Source organism: Sander vitreus, chromosome 3 (assembly GCF_031162955.1).
Source record: "Sander vitreus isolate 19-12246 chromosome 3, sanVit1, whole genome shotgun sequence".
Classification (NCBI taxonomy): domain Eukaryota; kingdom Metazoa; phylum Chordata; class Actinopteri; order Perciformes; family Percidae; genus Sander; species Sander vitreus.
Window position 1 is genome coordinate 7,533,639 of NC_135857.1, and position 27,212 is coordinate 7,560,850.

The following is a 27,212-nucleotide window of genomic DNA, read 5'->3' on the forward strand; positions in this document are numbered from 1 at the left end:
ATCCTTTGTTGTCGGTTAGCATGTCGTGAGTAAAAGTGAGCCAACAAAAAAAACCTAATTACTTCTTGTGGCCTGTGTATTCACAACGAGTACAAATAGCAATGCAGATTAAGGACGATTTCCTAGGCAGATATTGATTTGGGACTATAATGGGTGGAAGCACAGGCGAAGCACTGCTACTTGGGCGCAGAGATATCACGCAGCAACTCTGTGTGAGTACAGGTCTAATATGGGTCGACCTATCCCGTAAAATAACCATGCGCCATGTTTACAATAATCACTTACTCTGTGGACAGCGGTTTTTATGCTCTGTCCTGGGTGCACTTCTCTACAGTCTTTCTGTTACGAATGCCATCATTTGAAAGCACTGTATTAGGGCTGGGCAATATATCGATATTATATCGATATTGTGATATGAGACTAGATATCGTCTTACATTTTGGATATCGTAATATCGTAAATGGCTTAAGTTTCCTACAGTACAGTGATGTTATTTTCTGAACTTACCAGACTTACTAGCTGTTTTATTATTTGCCTTTAACCACTTACTCATTATATCCACAGTATTGATGAGTATTTATGTAAAAACTAATTGTGAAAATTGGTGCAATATTGTCGCAATAACAACACTGAGGTATTTGGTCAACAATATTGTGATATCTGATTTTCTCCATATCGCCCAGCCCTACACTGTATCCATTTTTATTGCTATGCAGATAAAAGCCAACTCTAAGAAGCTGTTGATCCTTATGACCTGAGCCCCTTTATACCCTTAAAAACTGCATCTCTGACATCAATCTTTTGAAGACACAAAATTTCTTCAAACTAAATCAGGACAAAACTGAAATTGTAATTATTGGTCCAAAAAAGAAAACTGTGCACACAATTGACTACACTCCCAGCACTTTACCACACACGTCTTAAAGTGCTCGTATTATGCTTATTTTCAGGTTCATAATTGTATTGGGGAGGTTGTACCAGAATAGGTTTATGTGGTTTAATTTTCAGAAAACACCATATTTTTGTTGTACTGCACATTGCTGCAGTTCCTCTTTTCACCCTGTGTGTTGAGCTCTCTGTTTTAGCTACAGAGTGAGACATCTCACTTCTGTACCATCGTTGTTGGGAGTCGCCCACGCGCAGTAAGTACTGCTAGCTTGTCAGTTGCAGTAGGCAAGCATTTTAAAGTGTGTTACAAAGTGACGCACGTTGGTCATGGAAGTAAAAGCTGAACTACAATAGAGCTGTTTGGAGCAGTTCGTGAACAGTGTTTTCTCTGGAAGATGGTAAGTCCCTTTGGGGTGGACTTCGGGCTTTTTCACTTTGTGAACCTATAACGTGCACAAAAAAGATATATAACACAAAAAAGTAAAGGGAAAAAGCCAAAAAGCATAATATGAGCACTTTAAGTCTTTTTCACTCCAAACAGTCACTCTGGAAGTTGTTTTGAGTAATACATTATTCTTCTCTGACTGCTGGAGCTACTCCCTTGCTGTGTTTAGTTGTATTATGAAACGTTAAGCCTCTTGGGTCACAATGGCCCAAGGTAGAGCATTTGAAGTACTTTAAATTTCAAGCTTTGTGTAGATCTGGCATATCAGTTCATCAGCACGTAAACTCCACATAACCAGCCAAGGCAAAACCAGCCCAAGACAAATATAGTAAACTTGGACATGGTGAAAGGTCCATGTCCACGGGACTTTCTTGATGATTTATGTTTGTGTACGGATTAATTAAACAAGATACTACATTTCAATTAGTTAGTTTTAAAAGGAAGGTAGGTGTATTTTTGAACTTCAAACAGAGCAAGGCTAGTTCTTTCCCCCTGCTTCCAGTCTTTATGCTAAGCTAAGCTAACTCCATCTTGACTCCAGCTCTGTAATTAAGACAAAAACATGAGTGGTGTCACCTCACTTGGAAAAAAAACTAAAATGTTGATCTCTTCCCTGAATAATATCAAACTTTGATGGATTAGGCTCTTAATTACTATTGTTGTGTATATATGTATGTATAGTGCTCAATGTTGGAATGATAACCAATCCTAGTGATAGATTCTGATAAATTACTATCCATGATATTGCTATTTTAAAATAACGCAAGGCAACCGGCGAGGTAGGTAAAGAATGCAGAGGTATGGCTGACAACGTTCTAGCTTTAGAGAAGATGCAGGATTGTCTCTTGCTCTCAGTGGAGATAATTGCTTTGGAATTGAGGTCTTAGATAGTATCACTGTATGGAGAATGCAGGGCTTGGGTCATCCAAAGACATGATATCCCCTGTTCAGGTGAAGGGGGGATAGAGTCTACTGTCCCCCTCTTCTTGGCTGGGTTAGATTTGTCAGGTACAGTCTGATGGAGAAAAAGATTTATGCAGCAGCAGTCATTACGAGGATGACAGCATGAGCATGTTCAGCATTATTGCTTGTCTGAGTTGGGAAACCAAGTTGGCCATCTGTGTCGCATATTGCCAGTGCCAATCCTGCTTGAATGACACATCAATTACATCAAGGGTTGTATTTGTGAAAAGACAGAAAATGGGCTGAGGCAGCACTACGCATTCATGCAAGTTTGTAAAAGGGATTCTTCACTGACACTGCAGCCTAGGAACCTTTGGAAACTTCTCTGTGTCAAGAAAGGGAAGGGCTTGCATTATGAGAATGAAAGTTTCATAGGGTCATCATATGTTGACAATTTCTAATATGAGCTCTTTCTGCAATCAATCTGCAAAAAAAACATGAAAAATGCCCATTTTAGTTTCCCAGAGCGCAAAGCAACATACTCAGATTGGGTCGGTCCAAAACCCCAAAATATTTAGTTTACTATCATCAAATGAAAGACAAGTAGCAAATACTCACATTTAATAAGCTGGAAACAGCAAATGATTGGCCTGCTTGGTTGAAAAGTAAGGGCGTTCGATTCTAAATCAAAAGTAGGATCCGTGATTCTCCCAGTATTTGTTTTTCATTTTTATTAGATTTTAAACATATTATTTAAATTTGATCATCTGTATTACACTTGATACCATGTAGCTTATCTTTTTAAAGAAGAATTGGAAAATGTAAATGACAGTTGATCTTTATGAATCAAGACGTCATAGTCTAACAATGGTATAGCCGTCAGTTTCGAAAAAAGAAATGTCCCTCTTTTACATGACAGCACGTTATCTTGGTGGTCAGTTTGGTTTGATTTGGAACCTAGCTACTCAGCAACTAGAGCTGCAAAGATTAATCAATTAATGGAGTACTTGTCAACTATTAAATGAATCAGCAACTATTTTGATAACCGGTTTGAGTCATTTGTTATGAAAAAAAAAAGGTTAAAATTCTCTGATTGCAGCTTCTTCAATGTAAATGTATTTACTTCACTCCTTTGTGACAGTAAACTAAATATCTTTGAGTTGTGGACAAAACAAGACATTTAAGGACGTCATCTTGGGCTTCGAGGAACACTGATGTAGAGAAAAACAGATTAATCGACAATGAAAATAAGTTAGTTGCAGCCCTATCAGCAACACAAAGAAGATGGGAGATCAATGACACATTTTTATTAGAATAAACTAATAATTTTGTTTTAGAATTAGTTACTGAGCATCAATCAAAAGCCATATGTGACATGACTTCAGGTCTGGATTCCAGTCCTACTAATTCCCTCCTCAGGTCTGATGGATACTTTTTAAAGACGACATAGGATTTGAACTCCAACTCGTTCCACACATCTCTCCCTGCCCGTGTTACTGTGCTTTCTGACCGACTGCATATTTTAACTGGTTGTCCTTGTCATAGGGGTATGCTAAGAGCAACAAAAAAAACAAAAAAAACAGCGTCTACCTTCTCCTGAACCTCTTGCTTCTCCTTGAGGGCTTCTTCCAGCTGGGCTTGTAGGTCACTTATCTGAGCCAGATTCTGGGCTGACTGAAAGCACCGAAACACAGGAAAGAAGCAAAGTCAGTGAGTAGCAAGATACTGTGGGTGGATATTAAACATGGTTTTCTTTTATTCCATCTGATGGAAGAATGAATAAGGATTTTATTTATACAGTACATCATCATTGATACGGTATGCATACAGCTAAAATCTTAAAAACTAAATCCATCAAATGCCAAACAATAAAAATATAGCATGTAGATGCAGTAAACGTTGATGACATCACAGTGACATTAATCTAGACAAATACATCTGCTGGGAAGGGTTTTCTAGTCTGCTAAAAGCATATCAATAAATCTCATTTCAAATGTGACCTGCATGAAATATCTGAGACGAGTGCTTCACGGTAGATGAAGCACTCTGCTACAGCAAGTCCCACGGGGAATTCAGCGGCTTCAATTTAGACAGGAAGGAAAGATGGATTCATTTGGAGCCAGTGGAAGCACATCACTCATCATTCCATCAGAAATGGAAAGGAAGCGCTTTTACTCCACTTTCATTTCCACTTGCTGTTGCTGTTCACCTGCATATACAGCTATATTTATACTAATCTGGCTAGCCAAATACCACTGCTTTTCAAAAATATCTCAATTGGCAGGGATGGACGTGTTGAAACAATTCAATGTAAAGCTTGATCCAGGGATTTTACCTTTTACAAATGAACTTGGGATTGCTTTCATGACATGATACATGATGTGGAACATGCCGGCCTGACTATGTATAGAGGGGGGTGTGTGTGTGCGTGCGTGTGTGTGTGTAGTTGGGGTAATGTTGACACATCAGCTCGCTGATATGTTTTTTTTAATTAAAAATGATACACACGCCAGTCAAAGTCATCCATCTTTATATATCCATATATGATGGATGATTCCATTTTATTTACATTATATTGTACAGTATTAGTTGTAGATTCATTTCATTCTAGCAGGGAGCGCCAGTGTCGTGCCAGCACCGGAGCCAGGCGAGCAGACAAAGGAACTGGGTTCAGCAGCCTGTACGGACTGCCCGGCAGAGACGAAGAAAGGTAGATCCTAGATCTGCCCGATAAACATGTCGACATCAACACAGGCAAACTGTGCGCGCAGGTGTCAACACTTGGGCTTCAACACCAGTCAACAGACGTTACTACAGTCTTTATATTTCACATACACTCTTGGTTGCCGATGTTGTTAATCATTTCTCTCCAATTTTCAGATCACATTCCTGTTGAAGCATGTTGGATTGTGTAGTTTGAAAGGGGGCGTGGCTTAAACAGGGGGCGGGCAAAACCATCACCAATGAAGAAGGAAGTCTCTGCTGAGTTCAATGATACCTCACACAAGACTCTACCTTAAACGGTTCAAATGGTATGAAAGGGGGCGCGAGTAGCCTGAGTAAGTGGGCGCGGTTATACTATAGGGGCCGGCTTAGTATCACATGTAGACCACACATTCTAAGTTTCATTTAAATCGGATGATGTTTGTCATATAAGGCAGATTTCCTGTTGCCAGTGGGGGGCGCTATGACCAAAACTCAATATTGGCCTGTATATGTCCTCAGGCCTGGACTGTTGTTGATTGTGTGAAATTTCAAGCAGATATGACAATGTACACTGTAGTTACAGCCACTTTCTCGTTCATCGTTAAACACTCAAAATGGCCGCCATGCCACGTCCACACCGTTTGACGAAAAGTTTTTCTTTTAATAACTTTTCATCTTTAAGGTGTTGGGATGGTACAGACCAAGTTTGAAGTCCGCTGGATGAAATCTCTAGGAGGAGTTCGTTAAAGTATAGCACCTTGACTTTTAGGCCTACTTCCTGTTGCCACTAGGGGGCGCTATGCTCCATCTTCATCTTCATCCGCTTATCCGGGGTCGGGTCGCGGGGGTAGCAGCTCCAGCAGGGGACCCCAAACTTCCCTTTCCCGGGCCACATTAACCAGCTCCGACTGGGGGATCCCGAGGCGTTCCCAGGCCAGGTTAGAGATATAATCCCTCCACCTAGTCCTGGGTCTCCCCCGAGGCCTCCTCCCAGCTGGACGTGCCTGGAACACCTCCCTAGGGAGGCGCCCAGGGGGCATCCTTACCAGATGCCCGAACCACCTCAACTGGCTCCTTTCGACGCAAAGGAGCAGCGGCTCTACTCCGAGCTCCTCACGGATAACTGAGCTTCTCACCCTATCTCTAAGGGAGACGCCAGCTACCCTCCTGAGGAAACCCATTTCGGCCGCTTGTACCCTGGATCTTGTTCTTTCGGTCATGACCATAGGTGAGGGTAGGAACAAAAACTGACCGGTAGATTGAGAGCTTTGCCTTCTGGCTCAGCTCTCTTTTCGGCGATAAATTGAATGTAATACCGCACCTGCTGTGCCGATTCTCCGACCAATCTCCCGCTCCATTGTCCCCTCACTCGCAAACAAGACCCCAAGGTACTTGAACTCCTTCACTTGGGGTAAGGACTCATTCCCTACCTGGAGAAGGCACTCCATCGGTTTCCTGCTGAGAACCATGGCCTCCGATTTAGAGGTGCTGATCCTCATCCCAGCCGCTTCACACTCGGCTGCGAACCGATCCAGTGAGTGCTGAAGGTCACAGGCCGATGATGCCATCAGGACCACATCATCTGCAAAAAGCAGCGATGAGATCCCCAGCCCACCGAACTGCAACCCCTCTCCACCCCGACTACGCCTCGATATCCTGTCCATAAATACTACAGGATTGGTGACAAAGCGCAGCCCTGGCGGAGGCCAACTCTCACCTGAAACGAGTCCGACTTACTGCCGAGAACCCGGACACAGCTCTCGCTTTGGTCGTACAGAGATTGGATGGCCCTGAGAAGGGACCCCCTCACCCCGTACTCCCGCAGCACCTCCCACAGTATCTCCCGGGGCACCCGGTCATACGCCCTTCTCCAGATCCACAAAACACATGTAGACTGGTTGGGCATACTCCCAGGCTCCCTCCAGGATCCTTGCGAGAGTAAAGATCTGGTCCGTTGTTCCACGACCAGGACGGAATCCGCATTGTTCCTCTTCAACCTGAGATTCAACTATCGACCGAACCCTCCTTTCCAGCACCTTGGAGTAGACTTTACCGGGAGGCTGAGAAGTGTGATACCCCTGTAATTGGCACACACCCTCTGGTCCCCCTTTTAAAAAAGGGGAACCACCACCCCGGTCTGCCACTCCTTAGGCACCGTCCCAGACTTCCACGCAATGTTGAAGAGGCGTGTCAACCAAGACAACCCCTCCACACCCAGAGCTTTAAGCATTTCTGGACGGATCTCATCAATTCCCTGGGGCTTTGCCACTGTGGAGTTGTTTAACTACCTCAGCAACCTCCACCAGTGAAATTGATGCCAATCCCCCCTCATCCTCCAGCTCTGCCTCTACCATAGAGGGCGTATTAGTCGGATTTAGGAGTTCCTCAAAGTGCTCCTTCCACCGCCCTATTACCTCCTCAGTTGAGGTCAACAGCGTCCCATCCTTACTGTACACAGCTTGGATGGTTATCCCGCTTCCCCCTCCTGAGGTGGCGAACGGTTTTCCAGAAGCACCTTGGTGCCGACCGAAAGTCCTTCTCCATGTCTTCTCCGAACTTCTCCCACACACGCTGCTTTGCCTCTTTCAGGGCAGAGGCTGCAGCCCTTCGGGCCCTTCGGGTGCCTTGCAACTGCTTCCGGAGTCGTCTGGGATAACATATCCCGGAAAGACTCCTTCTTCAGTCGGACGGCTTCCCTGACCACCGGTGTCCACCACGGTGTTCGTGGGTTACCGCCCCTTGAGGCACCTAAGACCCTAAGACCACAGCTCCTCACCGCAGCTTCAGCAATGGAAACTTTGAACATTGTCCACTCGGGTTCAATGCCCCCAGCCTCCACAGGGATGCACGAAAAGCTCCGCCCGGAGGTGTGAGTTGAAAGTCTGTCGGACAGGGGCCTCTTCCAGACGTTCCCAATTTACCCGCACTACCCGTTTGGGCTTACCAGGTCTGTCCAGAGTCTTCCCCCACCCCCTGACCCAACTCACCACCAGATGGTGATCGGTTGACAGCTCCGCCCCTCTCTTCACCCGAGTGTCCAAAACATATGGCCTCAGATCAGATGAAATGATTATAAAATCGATCATTGACCTTTGGCCTAGGGTGCTCTGGTACCAAGTACACTTATGAGCATCCCTATGTTCGAACATGGTGTTCGTTATAGACAATCCATGACTAGCACAGAAGTCCAACAACAAACAACCACTCTGGTTTAGATCAGGGAGGCCGTTCCTCCCAATCACGCCTCTCCATGTGTCTCCATCATTACCCACGTGCGCGTTGAAGTCCTCCAGCAGAACTATGGAGTCCCCGACTGGAGCCTCTTTCAGGACTCCACTCAAGGTCTCCAAGAAGGGGCGAATACTCCGAACTCTTGTTTGGTGCATATGCACAAACAACAGTCAGAGTTTTCCCCCCCACAACCCGCAGGCGTAGGGAGGCGACCCTCTCGTCCACCGGGTTAAACTCCAACGTAGCGGCGCTCAGCCGGGGGCTTGTGAGTATCCCCACACCCGCCCGGCGCCTCACACCCTGGGCAACTCCGGAGAAGAAAAGAGTCCAACCCCTATCCAGGAGTATGGTTCCAGAACCAAGACTGTGCGTAGAGGTAAGCCCCACCAGATCTAACCGGTAGCGCTCCACCTCCCGCACAAGTTCCGGCTCCTTCCCCCACAGAGAGGTGACATTCCACGTCCCCAGAGCCAGCCTCTGCTGCCCGGGTCTGGTCCGTCGAGGCCCCTGACCTTCACTGCCACCCATGTGGCACTAGGGGGCGCTATGACTTTAAGTAAATATCGGCCTTTATTTGTCCTCAGGGTTGGACTCTTATGAATCCTGAAAAGTTTTGAGCCAATTGGCCAATGTACACTCAAGTTACACCCACTTCCTGTTTTGATGGCGAAACGCACAAAATGGCCGCCCTGCCACGGCCACGCCCTATGACGAAAAGTTTCTTTTAACAACTTTTCATCTTTAACATCTTAAGATGGCACAGACCGAATTTGAAGTTGTTTGGATGAACTCTCTAGGAGGAGTTCGTTAAAGTACGACATGTGGAAATGGCCAAAATCACACTAATTTCGAACTTTGAAATCAAAATGGCAGACTTCCTGTAAGGTTTAGGGTATAGCTCCAATGACGTTTTCTGTACATCTTGACATGTTACATATGTGTACCAACTTTTGTGAGTTTATGTTAAACGCACTGCAGGGGCTAAATTTTTTTAGCTTTGTAGGGGGCGCTAGCGAGCCATTTTTGTGCGCCTATTCCCGAAACCCTTAAAATACGTACATTTTCACCAGACTTGATGCGACCGCCAAATTTGGTAAGTTTTTGAATATGTTAAGCCCTTCAAAAAGGCAATTAATTTGCCGGGAAAATAATAATTCCTTCAGTTCCAATAGGGCCTTCGCCGCTGTCAGTGCTCGGGCCCTAAAAATTTAAATTATCGGCCATTATAAATGCCGATACCGATAGTTCGGAAAATGCCTAATATCGGCCAATATATGGGTCGGAAGCGTCGGACTGATTTGCAGATTTTATTGTCTCTACAAGTACTTGAAAGAACAATAACGTGTTTATTAAGCTAGTATCTACCTTCCACTCCAAGCACTACTTCAGTTAAACTCCATGCCTTCTCTTTTCTGGTGTTCTCCTTATGAAAAGGATCTGTGGTGTTGTATTATGTTTTTCTACCTTTCAAGATGAATCTCTCGTCCGTGGTGTTGTAGAGGAGACATATACGATATTGGTGGGGGGCATCGTTTGGTAAATTGACTGGATAGTCTCGCTGTTTCACTTCCTTGCCTGGTTGCCTGGACGCCCCGCGGCTCACGTGAAAATAGACCTGGCGGGTATCTTTAGCGGAGCGGAGAGCCGCTTCACGCATGCTTCTGGGACGCGCCGTGTCACAGCTCGTGGAATATCAAGCATTGACTTGAATGGCTGCGATTGCTCGCTCCCCGCCCGCCTCCGGAACGCAGTACAGACACGCTCGGTGGAAAATGCTGGTAAGTGTTGACACCTGAATTACACTCTGAAACTGTACGGGGGCGCTAAATCACAAAAGAAATTCCAATGTTACGCAGTTCAAAATTTAAAAGCCTTTTTTTAAAATGATTTTTGTAAAAATAAAAATAAATTGTAGTTCCATTTTTAATCTAATAATTGATCATTTTAAGAATAAAGCTGTTTAAGAAAATGGTAGCATTCATTGGCAAATGTTATTTTCAGGTGATACAGTTATTCTGGTTAAGGCTGGTTACTGAATTCAATTATTTTTAGGCACCGACTGAATTGCCTCTAAAATATCCCTTATCGAAAAATGCCTCGTCATTCAACACCCAATTTCAGTACCTAAGGAGTTAATGTCGTCAGCATCAATGAGCCAATCAGCACGCAGCATGCTCCTACCAAGATCTAATAATGCTGCTGATTGGCTGTCTAACGTTACACCTCGTAGAGAAACGCAGGAAAAACTCTACTTTACACAGAGACGGGGCTCGGGTAGTAGGAACTGGAAAAATAAAAAGATTTGTGTCGTAATGTTGTAATTTCTTTTTGTTTTATAAAAACTTGTATTGAAAAAAGTATCATTTAGGAACCAGTATCAAATTCACGCTATTGGTATCAGTATTGAAAATATTTGAACGATACCCAGCCATAATTGCGGAATATGAAAGAGAGAAAGAGTTGAAAGCAGACCTGGGCCACGGCGGCCTTGTGTTTCTTCATCAGCTCGTTGAGGTCCTCCTGGTCCTCCTCCATCCTGGACTGTAGCTCGTTCTTCTCCCTCTGCAGACGACTCAGCTGCTCCTCCAGCTGGAACACACACAGCAAGGCAATCAGCCACGCTGGGCTGGAAATACGTCACACACTCTACTGGCTATTCCCTTTCTAAAGGACCACTGCCCCAGCAATACAAGAGTGGGTTTTTGTTGTGATTTTTTATTTTATTTTTAAAGGTATACAAAACATACAATTAGCAACATGAACATCATCATGCTCCATGACATGTTTTATCTGTTACACCGTGAATACTGAACTTTAGATAAACTTAAAAATAAATAAATCACAAATCGTATTGTAATTGCAATATCTGGCAGAAAGAAATCGCAATTAGACCCCTCAAAGTCTTGGTCTTGACTTGGTCTCCATACACTCTGGTCTTGGTGATGACTTGGTCTTGGTTTAGGTGGTCTTGACTACAACACTGTAGTCTGGAGCCGTGTTTTGACTTTGTAGATGTTCCACTCTATGTACAGCAGAGGTTTTTCTCTGAGAAGTGCCTCTATTAGCCCCTACAAAGCCCCGCTCTTATCACAGGGCCCAACAGCATTTATTTAAGGTCCCAGTCATAACCCAGACATCCAATTAGAGGCTAAAAGATAGCAGCAACTGCCTTGTACCTTCAGCTGAGGGGAGGCACTGCACTGAAGTAATCCTATTTTTGTAATGACTGGGATAATACACAAAAGGAGGGAGAAAGGTCGGCGGTGCGGGGCTATGCATTAAGAAATGATGACTAATGTGACTATGTAAAAAAATGAAGCCATTTGCACATAGCGAGTAGATGAGGAGTGCTGACACTGTGGCATTAAGAAACAGTCCAAACAGGACGTAGAATGAACCCAAATCACCGAATCAAAAGATTAAGGATCTGGATTATAAGGGAACGTTTTTTTTTTTGTATTCCTTATCTATTTTTATTAATACCACCTACTGCTATGATGTAACAAGGTGTACTTGAGTAACTAAAATATCCGTGTGGAATCTGGGGCAAATTCATTTCCATATCACACTTTCCTTTTTTAAAGTCACAGTTGGCCTCACTAAGTACTGATAAAAGCTTTGACAGCGGCTGCGGCTCTGCAGCATAGGGGAAAATATTGTGATGGGCGCTTGAAAAAAAAGAAAAAAAGGTGACAGTCGAAAGCATCAAACTTTCATTTAACAATAGGCTGTCAGTGCAATCTCAACCCAATTATGCGGCGCGGCTCGGCTCTTTAGTCTCTCTCTCTCTCTCTCTCTCTCTCTCTCTCTCTCTCTCTCTCTGATTACCGTGGTTCTCTTTGGAAAAATAAAGCTGTCGAAAAACATGCGAGACAATTTTCTCAAAACACTGCTATTACAGCGAACCATCTGAAAGAAATGTCATTTGCATGATTTTACCTTTGTTGAATTGCAGTGTATGATGTGGCCGAGGCGGCATCAAAAAAGCTTCAATTTATGTAATAACCATTTCTGTCACCAGTTCCCAGCAGGCTGGGTGTGTGCTGCAGAGGTCGTCAAACACGCCTTTGCAAAACGAGCAGCTGGTGACACGTTCATCTTATCTCTTTAACATTCCTTTTCCACCTTCTACTAAATGGATCATGCATTATGGGTAAAGAAATTTGTTTTCCACGGCCTGTATTTTCAAAAGGGAAACACGTTTCTAAACTTCTCCACAGAACAACACCAAAATGATAGCTGAGATGAAGCCCTGCATGGCTTGTGAAAAAACAAAAACAATACAGGACCAAAAGCTTACCTGAGCACAACACAACAAAACATGCAAGAATGAAATCCCCCCCTCCCATACCATGGATATAGAGCCACTCGGCCAGCCATGCCAAAACACTTATGAACTTCAATATTCAATGGAAAATAATCTTTCCATTGAATATTGATATATTGAAACTAGCCGTTATATTGTTGGCTAGTTTCATTTATAATAAAACATCAGATTTTATAAAATACATGTGTTTTGTGTGCAAAAATCTTAATGTGTAAAGTAACTACTAACTAAAGTTGTCAGATGATTGTAGTGAAGTAAAAAGTACAATATTTCTCTCTGAAATGTAGTAGGGGTAGAAAGTGGCATGAAAAGAAAAGACTCAAGTAAAGTACCTCAACATTTGGACTTAAGTACAGTACTGGAGTAAATGTATTTAGTGTATTTAGACGTGTGCACGTGGGAAATCAATACACATTAGTCATGTTTCCATCAACGTACAGTATTTTTATGCACATTTTGAAGTATCGCATTAGAAAATGTTGACGGAAACGGCTAAATTTGAAAAAAAAAAACTGCCTCCAATTCGCAAAAACGTTTTTACACTTGCTTGAGGTGTTTTGTTTTTTTTTGCCATTTTCAGCTTTGCAGAATAAGTAGTGGCGTAGCGAACATGTAACTCACATGACTATAGTCCAGGTATCCATCGGATGGGGGAAGGATCGGGATATGGGTCCCATCCAGTGCGCCGTACACTTGTGGCACAAGGTGCGTAGTGGAGTTGCGGTGCGCGTTTGTCTGTACCTCGGCCATGCCGGGTAAATTGACAAATTGGTTCAACAGCTTGAATCGTATGGCCCTGCACACCGTGTATACACAGCGGTGAACGGTTGTCTCGCTGACACTAATGTCTCTGCCACAACCCTGTATTCTGCACAGGTGGCCAACTTGTACAATGTTACCTCTCTCCATTTAGCTAAAGAACTTAGCTTCTAAACTCTTTGATTTAGCTAGCCGGTTTGCTAACTACAACCATGCGTAACGTCAACTTGTGAGATAACTACGCTTTACGGAGTCCAGTTTATTCGCTCTAAACCAGTTGATGGAAACGCTTCTAGTTCGCATTTTCTTTTTTTCTTCTTTTTTACGACTTTAAAAGTTTGCTTAAAATTCGCTTGACAATTAAGATGGAAACATCACTATTGTGTTCAGTGTAGTTAGTCTTAATGAAATGTATTAATTGATCATAACTGTAGTTGAACACCAACAAAGTCTGTAATTATTCTTGTGGCACAATCATACTCTAAGTTGACTTTTACTAAGCAATTCCAAAGAGCAGTTAGTTTATCTCCAGTTCATTTAAAAAACAGGAGTTCTTTCAGAAAGGAGGACGGTAACATTTTCAGTAAGTACACATATGCATCCTTATTCAAATTACATCCAGAAATATCCCGGATGTCGGTCACCTTCCTCTTCCTTTGTGTTGGCGTTCTAAACTCTGGTGGATTTCTGAGGACTATGGTTAACTCCTCCTCAGATCTCTGCAGGGTAAATCCAGACAGCTAGCTAGACTATTTGTCCAATCTGAGGTTTCTGTTGCACGACTAAAACAACTTTTGAACGTACAAATGTTCCACCAAAACAAGTTCCTCCCTGAGGCTATTTTGCAGCAGCACCGCGGCTTTTCTCCGGTGCTTAGCTTCGCCCAAGACGATTGTGATTGGTTTAAAGAAATGCCAATAAACCAGAGCACGTTTTTCTTCCATCCCGGAATGCTGTGTGGACTAGCCGGACCCTCTTCCGCAGCGCTGTGGAGGAAGGTCTGGCAATGCGAGACTAAACCTCACTGATACAGAGAGTAAGATGAAAAGTCATGCCAAAAGGACAGATAATATATCAGTCCAAAAAGATAGGAGAGGCTGAGATTAGACTTGAGATGTAAAGAAAGCGGTCTATATAGAATAAAGAAAGAAAACTATGTTTTTGCAGAGAAATAAAGATCCTACCCCAGAGAGATGTAAAGTATGGTAAAAGAAGCAGAAAATGAAGAAGGAAGTGGGCTCTGAGGGACCAGTGTGCCCTCTAACCCCTTATCTGTGGCTGAAGGCGAGGATTTGACATATCTCCTGCTGCCCTGCTACCACCACAGATGGTGCAGTCTTATAAAAGCCTCAAAAACACAACCTACGTCATCACCACTGAGGATATTTTAACTTGTTTCATCCTATTTTAAGCAAGATTATGTAACTATTTTACCTCAAAGTAACAGATTTAAAATCATTTGGATGCTACACTGACTTGTAACAGGTCGTTTTCACTGCGTGCCTAGAGCTGTAACAATTCAAAATTATTTATTATTCAAAACAATTCAATTAATTACCTCAGAAATACTTGCCATTAACAATATAACTGTGTCTTTTGGTAAAATTTTAAAATATTTATTCATGTCTTACTTTTTTTTTTTTTTTTTTACAAAATTAAAGTTTTAAAACAAATTCCAGGATACATCTTTTGGTTATATATTACTGTCATGTGACCCAGATGATGTAACACACAAATACACAGACTAGGAAGTAAACCACGCCTCTTTATCAGATTTTTTTTTCTAACTGTATCCCCCCCTTGTCATTGTTGTTGCTGTGAACGTGTATAGGGTCAAATGCCGACAAATAACAATTTAAATAATTGCTTTTATGATTACAATTCTGCATATGTTAGCAATTAACTGCGGTTAAACAAAGAAACGGCAATTATGTAAAAATAATTGACAATTATGTAATAATTGTTACAGGCCTATGCACGCCCTGTTACCGCAAGCAGGTACCATCTCCTGGGAGAAATGCGTAACGTTTTAAGGCACTGCCACTTAACTTGGTGAAACTGGATCATATTTCATGGAGTAAATGTTTTCTGGTTTTCCCTCTGATGTCCTACGTTTAGTTCTTAAGTTTATTTTTCGATCACAAATAATGTAATCATAACAAATGCTTGTGTACAGCTGTCCATATTTACCACAGCGGTATAGAAGTGAGTTACACTCTGGAACTGTGGGGGTGCAAAAAAAATCAATGTTTCCCAAGTTGCTTTAACATCCACTTGCAGTAAACCTAATCATACTTTTTTTTTTTTTTAACCAAAATTGACCCCTGTGGTTGTGTCACTGCAGGAAACGTGTTTAAATGCTGAGAGTAGGATCCAGAGAGCTGTACTCACCGCCTGTTTGGTTTTGGAGATGTCATCCATCTGAACGTGCAGGTCTTCAATCTCCACCTCCATGGACTTACGAGCTTTAACTGCCGTCGCACAGGTGAACTCAGACTCCTCTAGCTGGAAGGGACACAGAAATGGAAGAAAAATGTATCAGTTCAGTAAGCTCAGAGTACCAACATGTACACACATTTTACCATACTATCAATGGATTCTGTCCCAGAACCTTGAAGTTAGAACTCAGTCAAATCCACACAAAGAGACATAATGCACATATTTTAATGACTTACACTTCCCGAGCATATCCTTTTTCTGATGTCTGTCACAAATAAACATTAATAAATCCACTGAGAAATCAAAGAATAACTTTAAAACCTGAGAATAATCAAAGTAATCCAGAGATTCAGCTGTCTGTACATCCATGGGCACCACACACTGACATCATTCAGCACACTTTTAATATTACATATATATATATTAATTATATTAATTTCTTTGCTTCCCAATACTGATTCTGACACCAGAACTTGCGTATCGGCAGATACCGAGTATCGATCCGATACCACTGTGTTATTTTGTTATGTTTTAACAGCTGTATATAAGGTTGGGTATCGTTTGGGTTTTTTCCCGATACCGGTGCTAAAACGATACTTTATAAATGGTGCCGGTGCCTAAACGGTGCCTGAACCAATACTTAAAAAAATAGGGTAATAGGGAATAGGGTATTTTACAATAACTTTGAATGCACCACAAGGCTTACTAGTTTCAAGTGAACGCACCATCTCTGTGTTGTTTTTCCGACAACGGCAGCTGCACACTGTTGGAATCCTCTACAGTGAAATACAGACACCCTTTACACCGTTTAGCTGTCAGCAACCGTGTTTAATCCAGCTGCTAGCTAACGGTAGGCTAACGTTACCTGCTGTCAAGTGAAGTGTTAACTAGCGTCACGTGCAGTGATGCTCCTGTTGTCTCTAACGTCTGTTTCAGAGCATCAGAGAGCAGCGCAGAAGGCATTTAAGTGGCACCGAAATGAGGCACCAAAATCCGCGGTGCAATAACGGTCATTTAGGCACCAGTGCCGTATTAGCACTGGGTTTCGGTACCCAACCCTAGCTGTATACTACTATCCCTGTATGGATGTGATATGATTGCTATCTGCTTGCTATTGTTAAACTCTTTGTGAAACATGAACAACCACAAACAATAAACACCTAAGAACTGTCTTTTATTATCCAGTTTGACAGCGAGTCATAACGGAAAAAGTACATTAATAAACTACAGTACTTTAACGTAGATTTTCTTCAGGGCTAAATTAGATTTTATCAGATAGGTGCATATACTCGCTACCAGCATTTTAGGCAGGTATAGGAACATCTCTAATATATATATATATATATATATATATATATATATATATATATATATATATACACACATACACTATATATACGCATATGCATACATATATATACATACATATATATATATATATATATATACATATATATATATATATATATATATATACATACATATATATATATATATATGTGTATATATATATACATACATATATATATACACACACACACATATATATGTATGTGTATATGTATATATATATACATACATACACATATATATATATATACATACATACATATATATACACATACATACATACATATATATATATATATATATACACACACATATATATACACACATACATACATACATACATATATACACATACATACATATATATATATATATATATATACACACATATACACATACATACATACATATATATGTGTATATATATATATATGTGTGTGTATATATATGTGTGTATATGTATGTATATAGTAGCTAGTAGCTGGATTAAACACAGTTACAATGCTGACAGCTAAAGCTAAACGGTGTAAAGTTTGACTGTGTTTCACTGGAGAGGATTCAACACCAGTATGTAACAATCTGCAGCTGCAGTCGGAGAAACAACACAGCCGGTGCGTTCAATGAAACTGGTAAACTACAGCCTCGTGGTGCATTTGAAGTTATTGTAAATGTCCTTTTGGTTGTTGTTTTTGTCGTTCAACAGCAATTTACTAGTGAAATAAGTTATTGTTATGGTTATACATTATTATTAAATGATTTAATTTTGACCATATGGCCTTAGCAATAAACAAGCCGTTCTTTAATGTCACCAACTGTTGTTTAGTACCCTTTCTTTTTTTCTTTTCTTTTTTTACTTTCTTAAAAAGTATCGGTTCAGGCACTGTTAATTATGTATGCGATTAATTTCGATTAATTAATCACAGAGTATGTAATTAATTAGATTACATTTTTTAATCGATTGACAGCCCTAATAAATATAGACATTTATATATATATATATATATATATATATATATATATATATATATATATATATATATACACACACACACACACACACACACACACACACACACACACACACACATATATATATATACATATATATATAGTCAAAAGTTTGGACACGTTATCTCATTCACTTGAATAGGAAAGCGTGTCTTGACTGTTTTTGACTGATACTGTGTGTATATATATATATATATATATAAAGCCTATATGTTTATGATTTGGGTTCGTTGTACCTGGTTTTTGAGCTGGGCGATCTCCCTCTTGCTGGGTGCGTTGTTCTTGATGTGGTCCAACATGATCTGGGCATCAGCTAGCAGAGCCTTGGTTCTCTTCAGGTCCTTCCTCAGACGCTTCTCTGCATCAACGTCACCAGTCCTCACCTGGGAAACACGCAAAGTTAGGCTTGGTGACTCAACTGATACATCAGGGACTGACTCCATTTTACCATTTAAAGGGCAAATGCATTCTGTACCAATACATTTGAGTTATATTTACACACACAGTTTAAGTGTTGTTAAGTGTAAGTGTCTTATTGATGGAAATACAATATAGATGAAATGCCATTATTTTGTGTTTCTGTCAACCAATTGTGATGAATATTACTAATCTAAACAAACCTGTAAACAGCATCAGTAAACATTAACAACGACATAACAATAACTGTAAAGTGACTTAACAGTAGTGTGTGTATTAAAAAAGGGCTTATTTACTACCTCTTCCCAAATTCATAAAAAAAACAATATTTACAATGTTCACGATGATTGGAAAGATTAGATGGCTGAAAAAGAGTAAGTCTGTGAATTTATTTAAAAGTGAGAGAATCGGGCAGCTAGTTTGTTTCATAAAAATTAATTTAAAAAAATCAGGGAAACTATTTCTGTTGAGGTCTTGGTATTTAAAAAGACCACGTCGGGGTATGTCACTACACAAAACTCCACTGGGGAAGTGCACACACTGGGTTCAACGTGAATATTCTGTGGGCTGTGTTCATAATGTTTTATATTCATGTATTGTGACTGCTTTGGTTGCAGCGGGCCACGCTCTTCCTCTGTTCTCTCCATGTCAGTCTGAACTCGGCTGATGGCTCTCTAATTGCAGTCAGCAAAGTCAGATAAATATTTGATTCAGTCAGTTGAAATAACTCACTTCAATCATATAAAACTCCCACGTCTCCACCCACGCAGCTCGGCAGCAGCAGCAGCACTCTAGCTTTTAGACTGCACCTCACATTCCCCCATCTAGAGTGTTCTATCTGAGAGCCGTCACACCGTGTAGTAGCGATAGTCCGATACCATTTTTTCCTTCCCAATACCGATTCCTGAACTTGCGTGTCGGCCGATACAGAGTACCGATCTGATACCAGTGTGTTAAAAAAATACATATACAGTACCAGTCAAAAGTTTGGACAAGCTTTCCCATTAAAGTGAATGAGAAAACGTGCCCAAACTTTTGACTGGTACTGTATGTTATTATGTTTTAACAGCGGTATACTACTAACCCTGTATGGATGTGATATGATTGCTATCTTTATCGAAACATGAAGAAACACAAACTATGAATGCCATAGAACTTTCTTTTACTATCCAGTTTTAACAGCGAGTCATAACGGGAAAAAAAAACAAACAAACTTTAAAGAAGATTTTCTTCAGGGCTAAACTACGTGGTATCGGATCGGTGCATGAACTTGAGTACTCGCCGATATCGATACCAGCATTTTAGGCGGAGGCTTTTCTGATACTGGCATGGGAACATCTCTATCATGTAGTTACCTTGTCCTGCGCTGACAGAAGCTTGGACTCCAGCTCTCTCTTCTCCTTCAGCACCTTCTGCTTCTCGTCGTACTCTTCTTCAAGCTGGACTTCCATTTGCTTCAGCTGAAATCACACAAAAACACCCAGAGTTCTGTCTGATCACACAGGAGTAGAGAAAGTAGAGCATATATGTCTGCTGACCTATGCCAATAATCCATATATAGATTTGACTTCTAAATTCAAGATTCAAGACTGCCTTTATTGTCACTCTTTCATGTATTTACATACATAAAAAAGGAAATACCATATCAATCTGAAAACAATATAATAAAACAGTAACAAAAAGGCAAACAATATGTGTCAAACCATTCTGAATAGCCATGTATCCATATCTGATGATCACATTGGCTGTAAAAACATAGAAGCTCCACCAGTCTACAGCAGCTTATTTGTTCAAATACTTTGGATGCATACAGATGAGCAAGGTTCTGCATTGAGGTACAATGTCCAATTTACACAGACAATAATATAGGGCTTCCTTCATGGATTTATTCAGCACAATCCAATCATCAAATACTACATCAAATGTCTCTTGATGACACAGTGTGGAGACCGTGCTCCCAGCTGGAGTAAGTGTAGAAGAAGCTAATTACGCGTGGGCGAACGAGGGCTCGCCTGGTGGAGGGCAGTCAGCACTGCCACGGCCAAGCAAATACAAAACAGCAGTAACAGCAACAAAGCTAAAGATGCAGCCAGATTCCCCCAGCAAACCACCCACTCACCCACACATAAACCAACACACAAACACTCACATCCACCTTAATAACATCATGAGACAGCTGACATATTAACTAATATGACTCAAGAAAGAGTCAAATAGTTTCCATGATGGACCTTAATCTAACAAATGCAATTATAAATACAGTTGGAAATAGGGGTTTAAATCACACGTTTTATCAGGATACAATATTAGATTGATTCTTTGGACAATGGTACCATATTTGCGGATATCTTAAAGTCTGTCACGATTTCGATTTCATTCAATTCAGGGGCCTGCAATCGATAAGAGACGATATCATATGCCCATTTAACACAATCAGTTACATTTATAGCAACTATAGATATTTTCACTTTGTATCGATACTATTGGAGCATGGACCATTGAATCGATATATCGATCCAAATCGATGTATCGTTACACCCTTAGTTGGAAATGCTGTTTGCTTACTGTTTTTGTGTGTGTGTGTGTGTGTGTGTGTGTGTGTGTGTGTACCAAGAGGGTCAGTTACTAAACCTACCACAAATGCTGTAAATTCTTAACTAAAAGATGGTCAGCACGAACAAATAAAGGTCAGTCGCTAATGGCTCATTTAGCATAGCATACATTCCCCACAGCACTAATTCATCAGTATGACATGAGGTTTTCTTTAACACTAATGCTGTTTTAATTCACTTAGTATTTCCAGTTGTTCGCCTTTCTGTTGCAGTCGCTGCTGTCAGTTCAACCCTACACTTCCTGTATAGGTTTCAAATTAAAAGCCTTCAGGAAAAAGGAGAGATCATGCCCTTTGTAGTGCTGGAAGGCTTTTAATATAAAATATCCGTGGAAATGTACGTTATGCTGAATTTACCAAGACAATGGGTAAACATGGAGGAAGTTTGTAATAACAGCAAATTAAAACAGGAGTAGGTCAGAAAACAGGGGTGTGTGTGTCTCAGTGAAATATGACCCGTTATTACATAGGCGTGATAAGAAATATTGGCCTGTCTCTAATATAAGCCTATTTTAAATAAAGGCCCCAGTGACTATTAAAGGATAAATCGTAACCATCAGGTCCACAAAATTGGTATGAACTACAGCCAACTAAGACATTAAATCCATTTCCAGACATGTGCAACATGTCTGGAAAACAACGGAGCTAAACGTAACTGCAATGCACGTATGTGAGCAATATATGTGAGGAATAGTCAAATGATGATGTCAGTTCAACAAAAAGATAAAATCTAATTGAATAAAAAAAAGACTTAACAGAGACATCTTGTTTTTGGTGGTTCTTCAAACCAGAATAAACTATTGCAGGGTTTTCTGACTCATACTAGAAACTAAAAGTCAGGATATCACAGCCTATGCTACTTCAATTTTGACCACTCTTTTTTATTCTCTCTTGTGAGTTGTTCCGCGACCCCTAGGGGGTCTTTAACTGCAGGGAGCCGCCAAATTATTGTTTAGTACTTTTTTTGAAAGTCCCCCCCAAAAAAATGAAATATGTCTGAAAATATCAACATGAATCCAACATATTAGCAAAGATAAATCGGCCTATTCATAAAAAACCAACAACAACATTGATGATACTCTGGCCTGTAAGGTTGCCACTATGGTAGCCATCAGTTACGCTTATGGATTCACTGTGTGTTTGACATTAAAACATGATGATATATCAATATGTAAAACATTATTTTAATAGCCTAGTATTGTAGGGCACCATAAAAAGGGATGTGTAACGGCTTTAGGCCAGGGGTCTTCAAAGTTTCTTAGGCCAAGGACCCCTTACATGAAAAGGAAATAGAGCAGGGACCCCCTACTATATATATTGTACAAAATTAAGTTGCATATTAAACTGGGTCTACATAAAATCAATAATGTGTAGGGTGGCCTAAAGCTTATACAAATACCTTTTTATGATGCATACAATACTAAGCTATTAAAATAAAAAAATTGTTGCTATATTCATATATTTATACATCATGTTTTAATGTTATAATGGGGCACAGTGAATTCTTAAGCTTAACTGTATCTGTGGATGGCTACCTAATGGCTACCTCAGCTGTAGGCCAGTAAGACTTTCATCAATGTTGTGTACATACAAAGAAAAAACATTTATCTTCACTAATAATATGTTGGATTCATGTTGATGTATATATTCAGACACAGACATTTTAACTTCTTCTTTTTTTTTTTTTAACCATCAAACAATAATTCGGCGGCACCCCCCCGTGCAGCAACTCTAAGGACCCACTAGGGGTCACGGACCCCCTGTTGAAGATCTCTGCTTTAGGCCACCCTACACGTTATTGAAGGCCCAGTTTATTATGCAACTCAATTTTATATAATATATGTAGTAGGGGGTCCCTGCTCCGTTTCTCTTTCAGGTTAGGGGTCCTTGGCCTAAAAAACATTGAAGACCCCTGCTCTAAAGTGACTTTGTATTCAGCATCTCATTTGTTGCTCTATTGCAAACCTAAATACCAGTATTAAAATGTATGCATGTACATGTAATGAAGCTGCCTACCTTCTTGCTGCAGGACTGTCTGATCTCCTCCACCTCGTCGTCTTTGCTCTCCACCTCCTTAGAATGAGTCTGACGCAAGCGCTCCATCTCCATCTCCAGACGAAGCTTGGCCTGAAAGACAAACGCACATTATACATCATCTCTGCTCTCCCCTGGCTTAAAGGATCCCTTTTTCTGATTTCAAACCTTATTTTCATATATTATTCATACGTGTGCATATGTCCACAGTGCTTTGCTGCTGTTCTCGGTGCTGCTAACAAACTCTGACATCTTCTCATAGTGGAAGGACTACAGGGAGATAGGCTCACTCTGTTTCTGTGTCGGAGCATCGCTACAGCTCAGTCAGCTGCTGGAGTGGAGAACTGTTTTTGATACATAAATACAACTAGAGTATACACGGTGATCACGGATAACTTCCCAATCTGTGTCAGGCTCTGGTGGCTGCTGGTGGCTGTCCAGCCCATATGTTGCTCTGAGCTTCTGTCCTGTATCCCTTCACTCACACTATGTTCATATCCAAAATAAAGCTGGGTGAGAAATCATTATTGTCACCTATCAATTTTCAGTGGAATTGTAATGGGACAATACAATCATATTTGTGTTTATTTGCTTCACACACCGTCGATTTGAATTTTCCAAGTAAAGTTCTACAGATGTTTTCATATTCATATGTGCCTCGGCAATATGCTGTATTTGCCATGTCATGATAAATGTAGCTATCAGGGAAATACTATTAATGGTATGATACAAATTCCAACCACATTGTCCAGCTCTAATCAGACGTGCAAAAATATCTGTGATAACTTTCCAGAGATTAGTATTATTAACCGCGCTGTGCAGTGGTTTGGTGTCTGATCAGATTTTTACATTTCTGTTTGTGTATAGATTTAACATATTAAATGTGTGTTAATTACTCCTCTCAAGAGTGGTTGGTAAGTTTAGCCAGTTCCCCCTGCTTCTGGTCTTTATGCTAAGCTAGGCTAACCCTCTCCAGACTCCAGCTCCGTTCCCATGAGATATTTAAGAAAGTAAAAAAAAATATATATAAAGCATATATTTATAATAATAAAGCATATTACCCAAATTAATTTAAAAATGTTGGACTAGGCATGTCCATACAGTAAATGATATTAGTATCTGACTTTATCATATATTAAAGCAGATTAAGCCTTTAGTAGTCTAACTCTCAGTGAACACAGAGACACCGGGCTGGAGAAAGCTGGCGACGGCTGTGATGCTTTAGTCAAACTTGAACTCAATATTAAATATATAAATATAAATATTCACAACACGCTCAAATCACAGCCAGCAGTGGTGTAAAGTTCCCAGCACTATCAGGACATTTTGTTAGTGTTTGTGTCGCGTTGTATCAAGTAGAGGCCATGGGCAGTTATGTGGATGTAGTCAATCATCATTTTGGGGTAAACTATTCATTTAAAGCTACAAAAACATTGTGAGAGGAGCACTTTGCTCAGGCTGTACCTGCTCCAACATCTGGATGGTGCCGGCCTGCTCGTCCAGCTCCTCCTCCTGGTCTTTCAGCTTGGCCTCCATGTCGCGAAGCTGCTTCCTCACCTGCATCATTACATATAGTACACAAATAGTAAATATGATTAAAACAAATAGAGCTTGTTCACTTGACTAGAAGTTAAAACATTTTATTGTGGGTGTGTATTTCAATTCAATTTTATTTATAGTGTCAAACCACAACAGGAGTTATCTCAGAACACTTCACAGACAGAATAGGTCTAGACCACACTCTATAATTTACAAAGACCCAACAATTCCTCTAAGAGCAAGCATTTGGTGCGACAGTGGTGAGGAAAAACTTCTTACAGGCAGAAACCTCGGCCAGAACCTGACATCTTGTCTGTATTTGTACACCTGTATTTGTATAACAGACTGGCTGTCTGGACTAACTGTGTTGCTAATAGAGCTGCTGTAGCACTGAGAGATTCTTTCTGCGAGTCTGTACATAGTTTCTGTACAAAGAGATTTATATCAAAAATGCAATATGCAGCAGAATTATAAGAGAGAGAGAGAGAGAGAAAGAAAGAAAGAAAGAAAGAAAGAAGACCTTGGCCAGAGAAGCCTCATCCTTGGACTCCTGGGAGTTGAGGTCGTGCAGCTCGGCGTCCAGCTGCTCCAGCTTCACGTTGACTGCACACACCTCCAGGTCCTTGTCCTGAACCCCAGAATAATACAGTCACAACAGAGAGAGAGAGAGGGGGGTGGAGGGGGAGTGACAGTGTGAATATGGAACCGTAACAGACACACATAAACGTGATGTGGGAAGGCTGAGCAATTTTTTCCTCAGCTCAGCAGGTAGCTACAAGGCATACACACACAGAAAAATATTTCCAAAACTCATAATTACAAACTCATGCTGTGTGGACAGGTGCAATGCAAACCTGCAGACCTTCATCATAGATGTAATCACGATCCACAAGTTTCCACAGACCAAATAAAAGAGGTTAGGGGTCGAAGCCATTTTTCCCCCCAATCTTTGGTTCGCCTGGTCTCCTTGTGTAATAAAGCTTGTATAACACTCAACCCTGTTATGCACAATCAAGTTATAGACATCATTTTTTTCAGGAAGACCTGGGCTATCAGAATATGTATGCTGCATGGATGTCACATGAATGTATGAACTGTTATAGGACTATAAAGATAAAAGAAAAAAACTAAACAAAATTTGAATCTGACAGAAATGTATAGAGTAGCTGTTCAGTTGTGGATGTATCGTTCTGGTATTATTGTGCTAAGTCTCAGTAAAGACAAAAAGAGACATGTAGGGAGTTTTTTTATATTTCTTTTCTAACTGGTTGTGGAACCGTATTTGATGAGCACCAAGATGCAAAAATTCAATGTCACTTCAGAACAGAGTAACTGGAAGTCATTTTAACAAGCCCTTTTACACCTTAGGCTGTTACATAATACGTACATAGGCATAATGATAGTCCCTATTTTTGGAACATGTAACTCATTGATTCAGCTGCATGAATAAATCAATGGGTGGTTCCACTTTTGTCACCAGCCGGGCATGAAAATAAACTATAAATAGACATCACAGAGAGGAAAATTCCACCCTGTTTCAAATTCAGAAAACCATCATATCAGGGATTTGTGACACAAACCTCCAGCTGCTGTCGGAGGCTGAAGGCCTCTCCGGCCAGCATGTCTTTCTCTCGGGCCAGTTTCTCCCTCAGGCTCCTCTCCCTCTGCACCTCCTCCTGGGCCATACTCAGCTCGCCGTCAAACCTGCACACCGACACACACTCTTCTGATTAGCACTGTCAACAACTACTGCTACTCTGATGACACGTGAGAAGCAAAATCAAAAATGTAACGTTGCATGTCCATACAGTAAATGATATTAGTATCTGACTTTATCATATATTAAAGCAGATTAAGCCTTTAGTAGTCTAACTCTCAGTGAACACAGAGACACCGGGCTGGAGAAAGCTGGCGACGGCTGTGATGCTTTAGTCAAACTTGAACTCAATATTAAATATATAAATATAAATATTCACAACACGCTCAAATCACAGCCAGCAGTGGTGTAAAAAAAAAAAAAAAATGTAACGTTGCTGGAAAAATCGAATAACTTAAAATGGGCTGAGCTGGCCACGAAGAAGATCCTACATGCTTTTTTTAGTTTAGCAGCAGTACAAATGAGCTGGATACTGTCTGCACAGCATGATGCTATAAACACTCTGGAACACAATATAGTTTTTCTTTCCTTACAGTTTACTATTGTTACTACAGTAACACAGTATGCGGGAACACGACAGAATGATGCAATACAACTGTGTGAAGTCACAAGAATGTACAGACACCTGCACTAACATTCACCCTGTGTTTGTGTGCGTGCGTGTGTGTGTGTGTGCGTGTGCGTTTACACGTGTGTGTGTGTGCGTGTGTGTGTATCTATGTGTGTGTGTGTATGTGAATGTGTGTGTGTGCGTTTACGTGTGTATCTATGTGTGTGTGTGTGTGTGTGTATGTGTGTGTATGTGTGTGTGTGTGTGTGTGTGTGCGCACGTGCGTTTACGTGTGTGTGTGTGTGTGTGTGTGTGTGTCTGTGTGTGTGTGTGTGTGTGTGTGTGTGT

General features: G+C 40.9%; 1 protein-coding gene across 5 annotated transcripts in view; it reads right to left on the minus strand.

The window, feature by feature from the left end:
- The window catches only part of myo18ab (myosin XVIIIA b), a 163,054-nt gene that overhangs the window by 18,068 nt on the left and 117,774 nt on the right, over positions 1–27,212 (minus strand). For all 5 annotated transcript variants that reach the window (XM_078245834.1, XM_078245835.1, XM_078245833.1 and 2 more), the window contains 9 exons: positions 26,238–26,361; positions 25,178–25,285; positions 24,583–24,675; positions 23,101–23,211; positions 19,829–19,933; positions 18,293–18,439; positions 15,651–15,764; positions 10,646–10,762; positions 3,827–3,910 (listed from right to left, as the gene is read on the minus strand). In XM_078245834.1, coding sequence (XP_078101960.1) covers positions 3,827–3,910; positions 10,646–10,762; positions 15,651–15,764; positions 18,293–18,439; positions 19,829–19,933; positions 23,101–23,211; positions 24,583–24,675; positions 25,178–25,285; positions 26,238–26,361 — 1,003 coding nt within the window. The remainder of the gene's footprint in view (positions 1–3,826; positions 3,911–10,645; positions 10,763–15,650; positions 15,765–18,292; positions 18,440–19,828; positions 19,934–23,100; positions 23,212–24,582; positions 24,676–25,177; positions 25,286–26,237; positions 26,362–27,212) is intronic.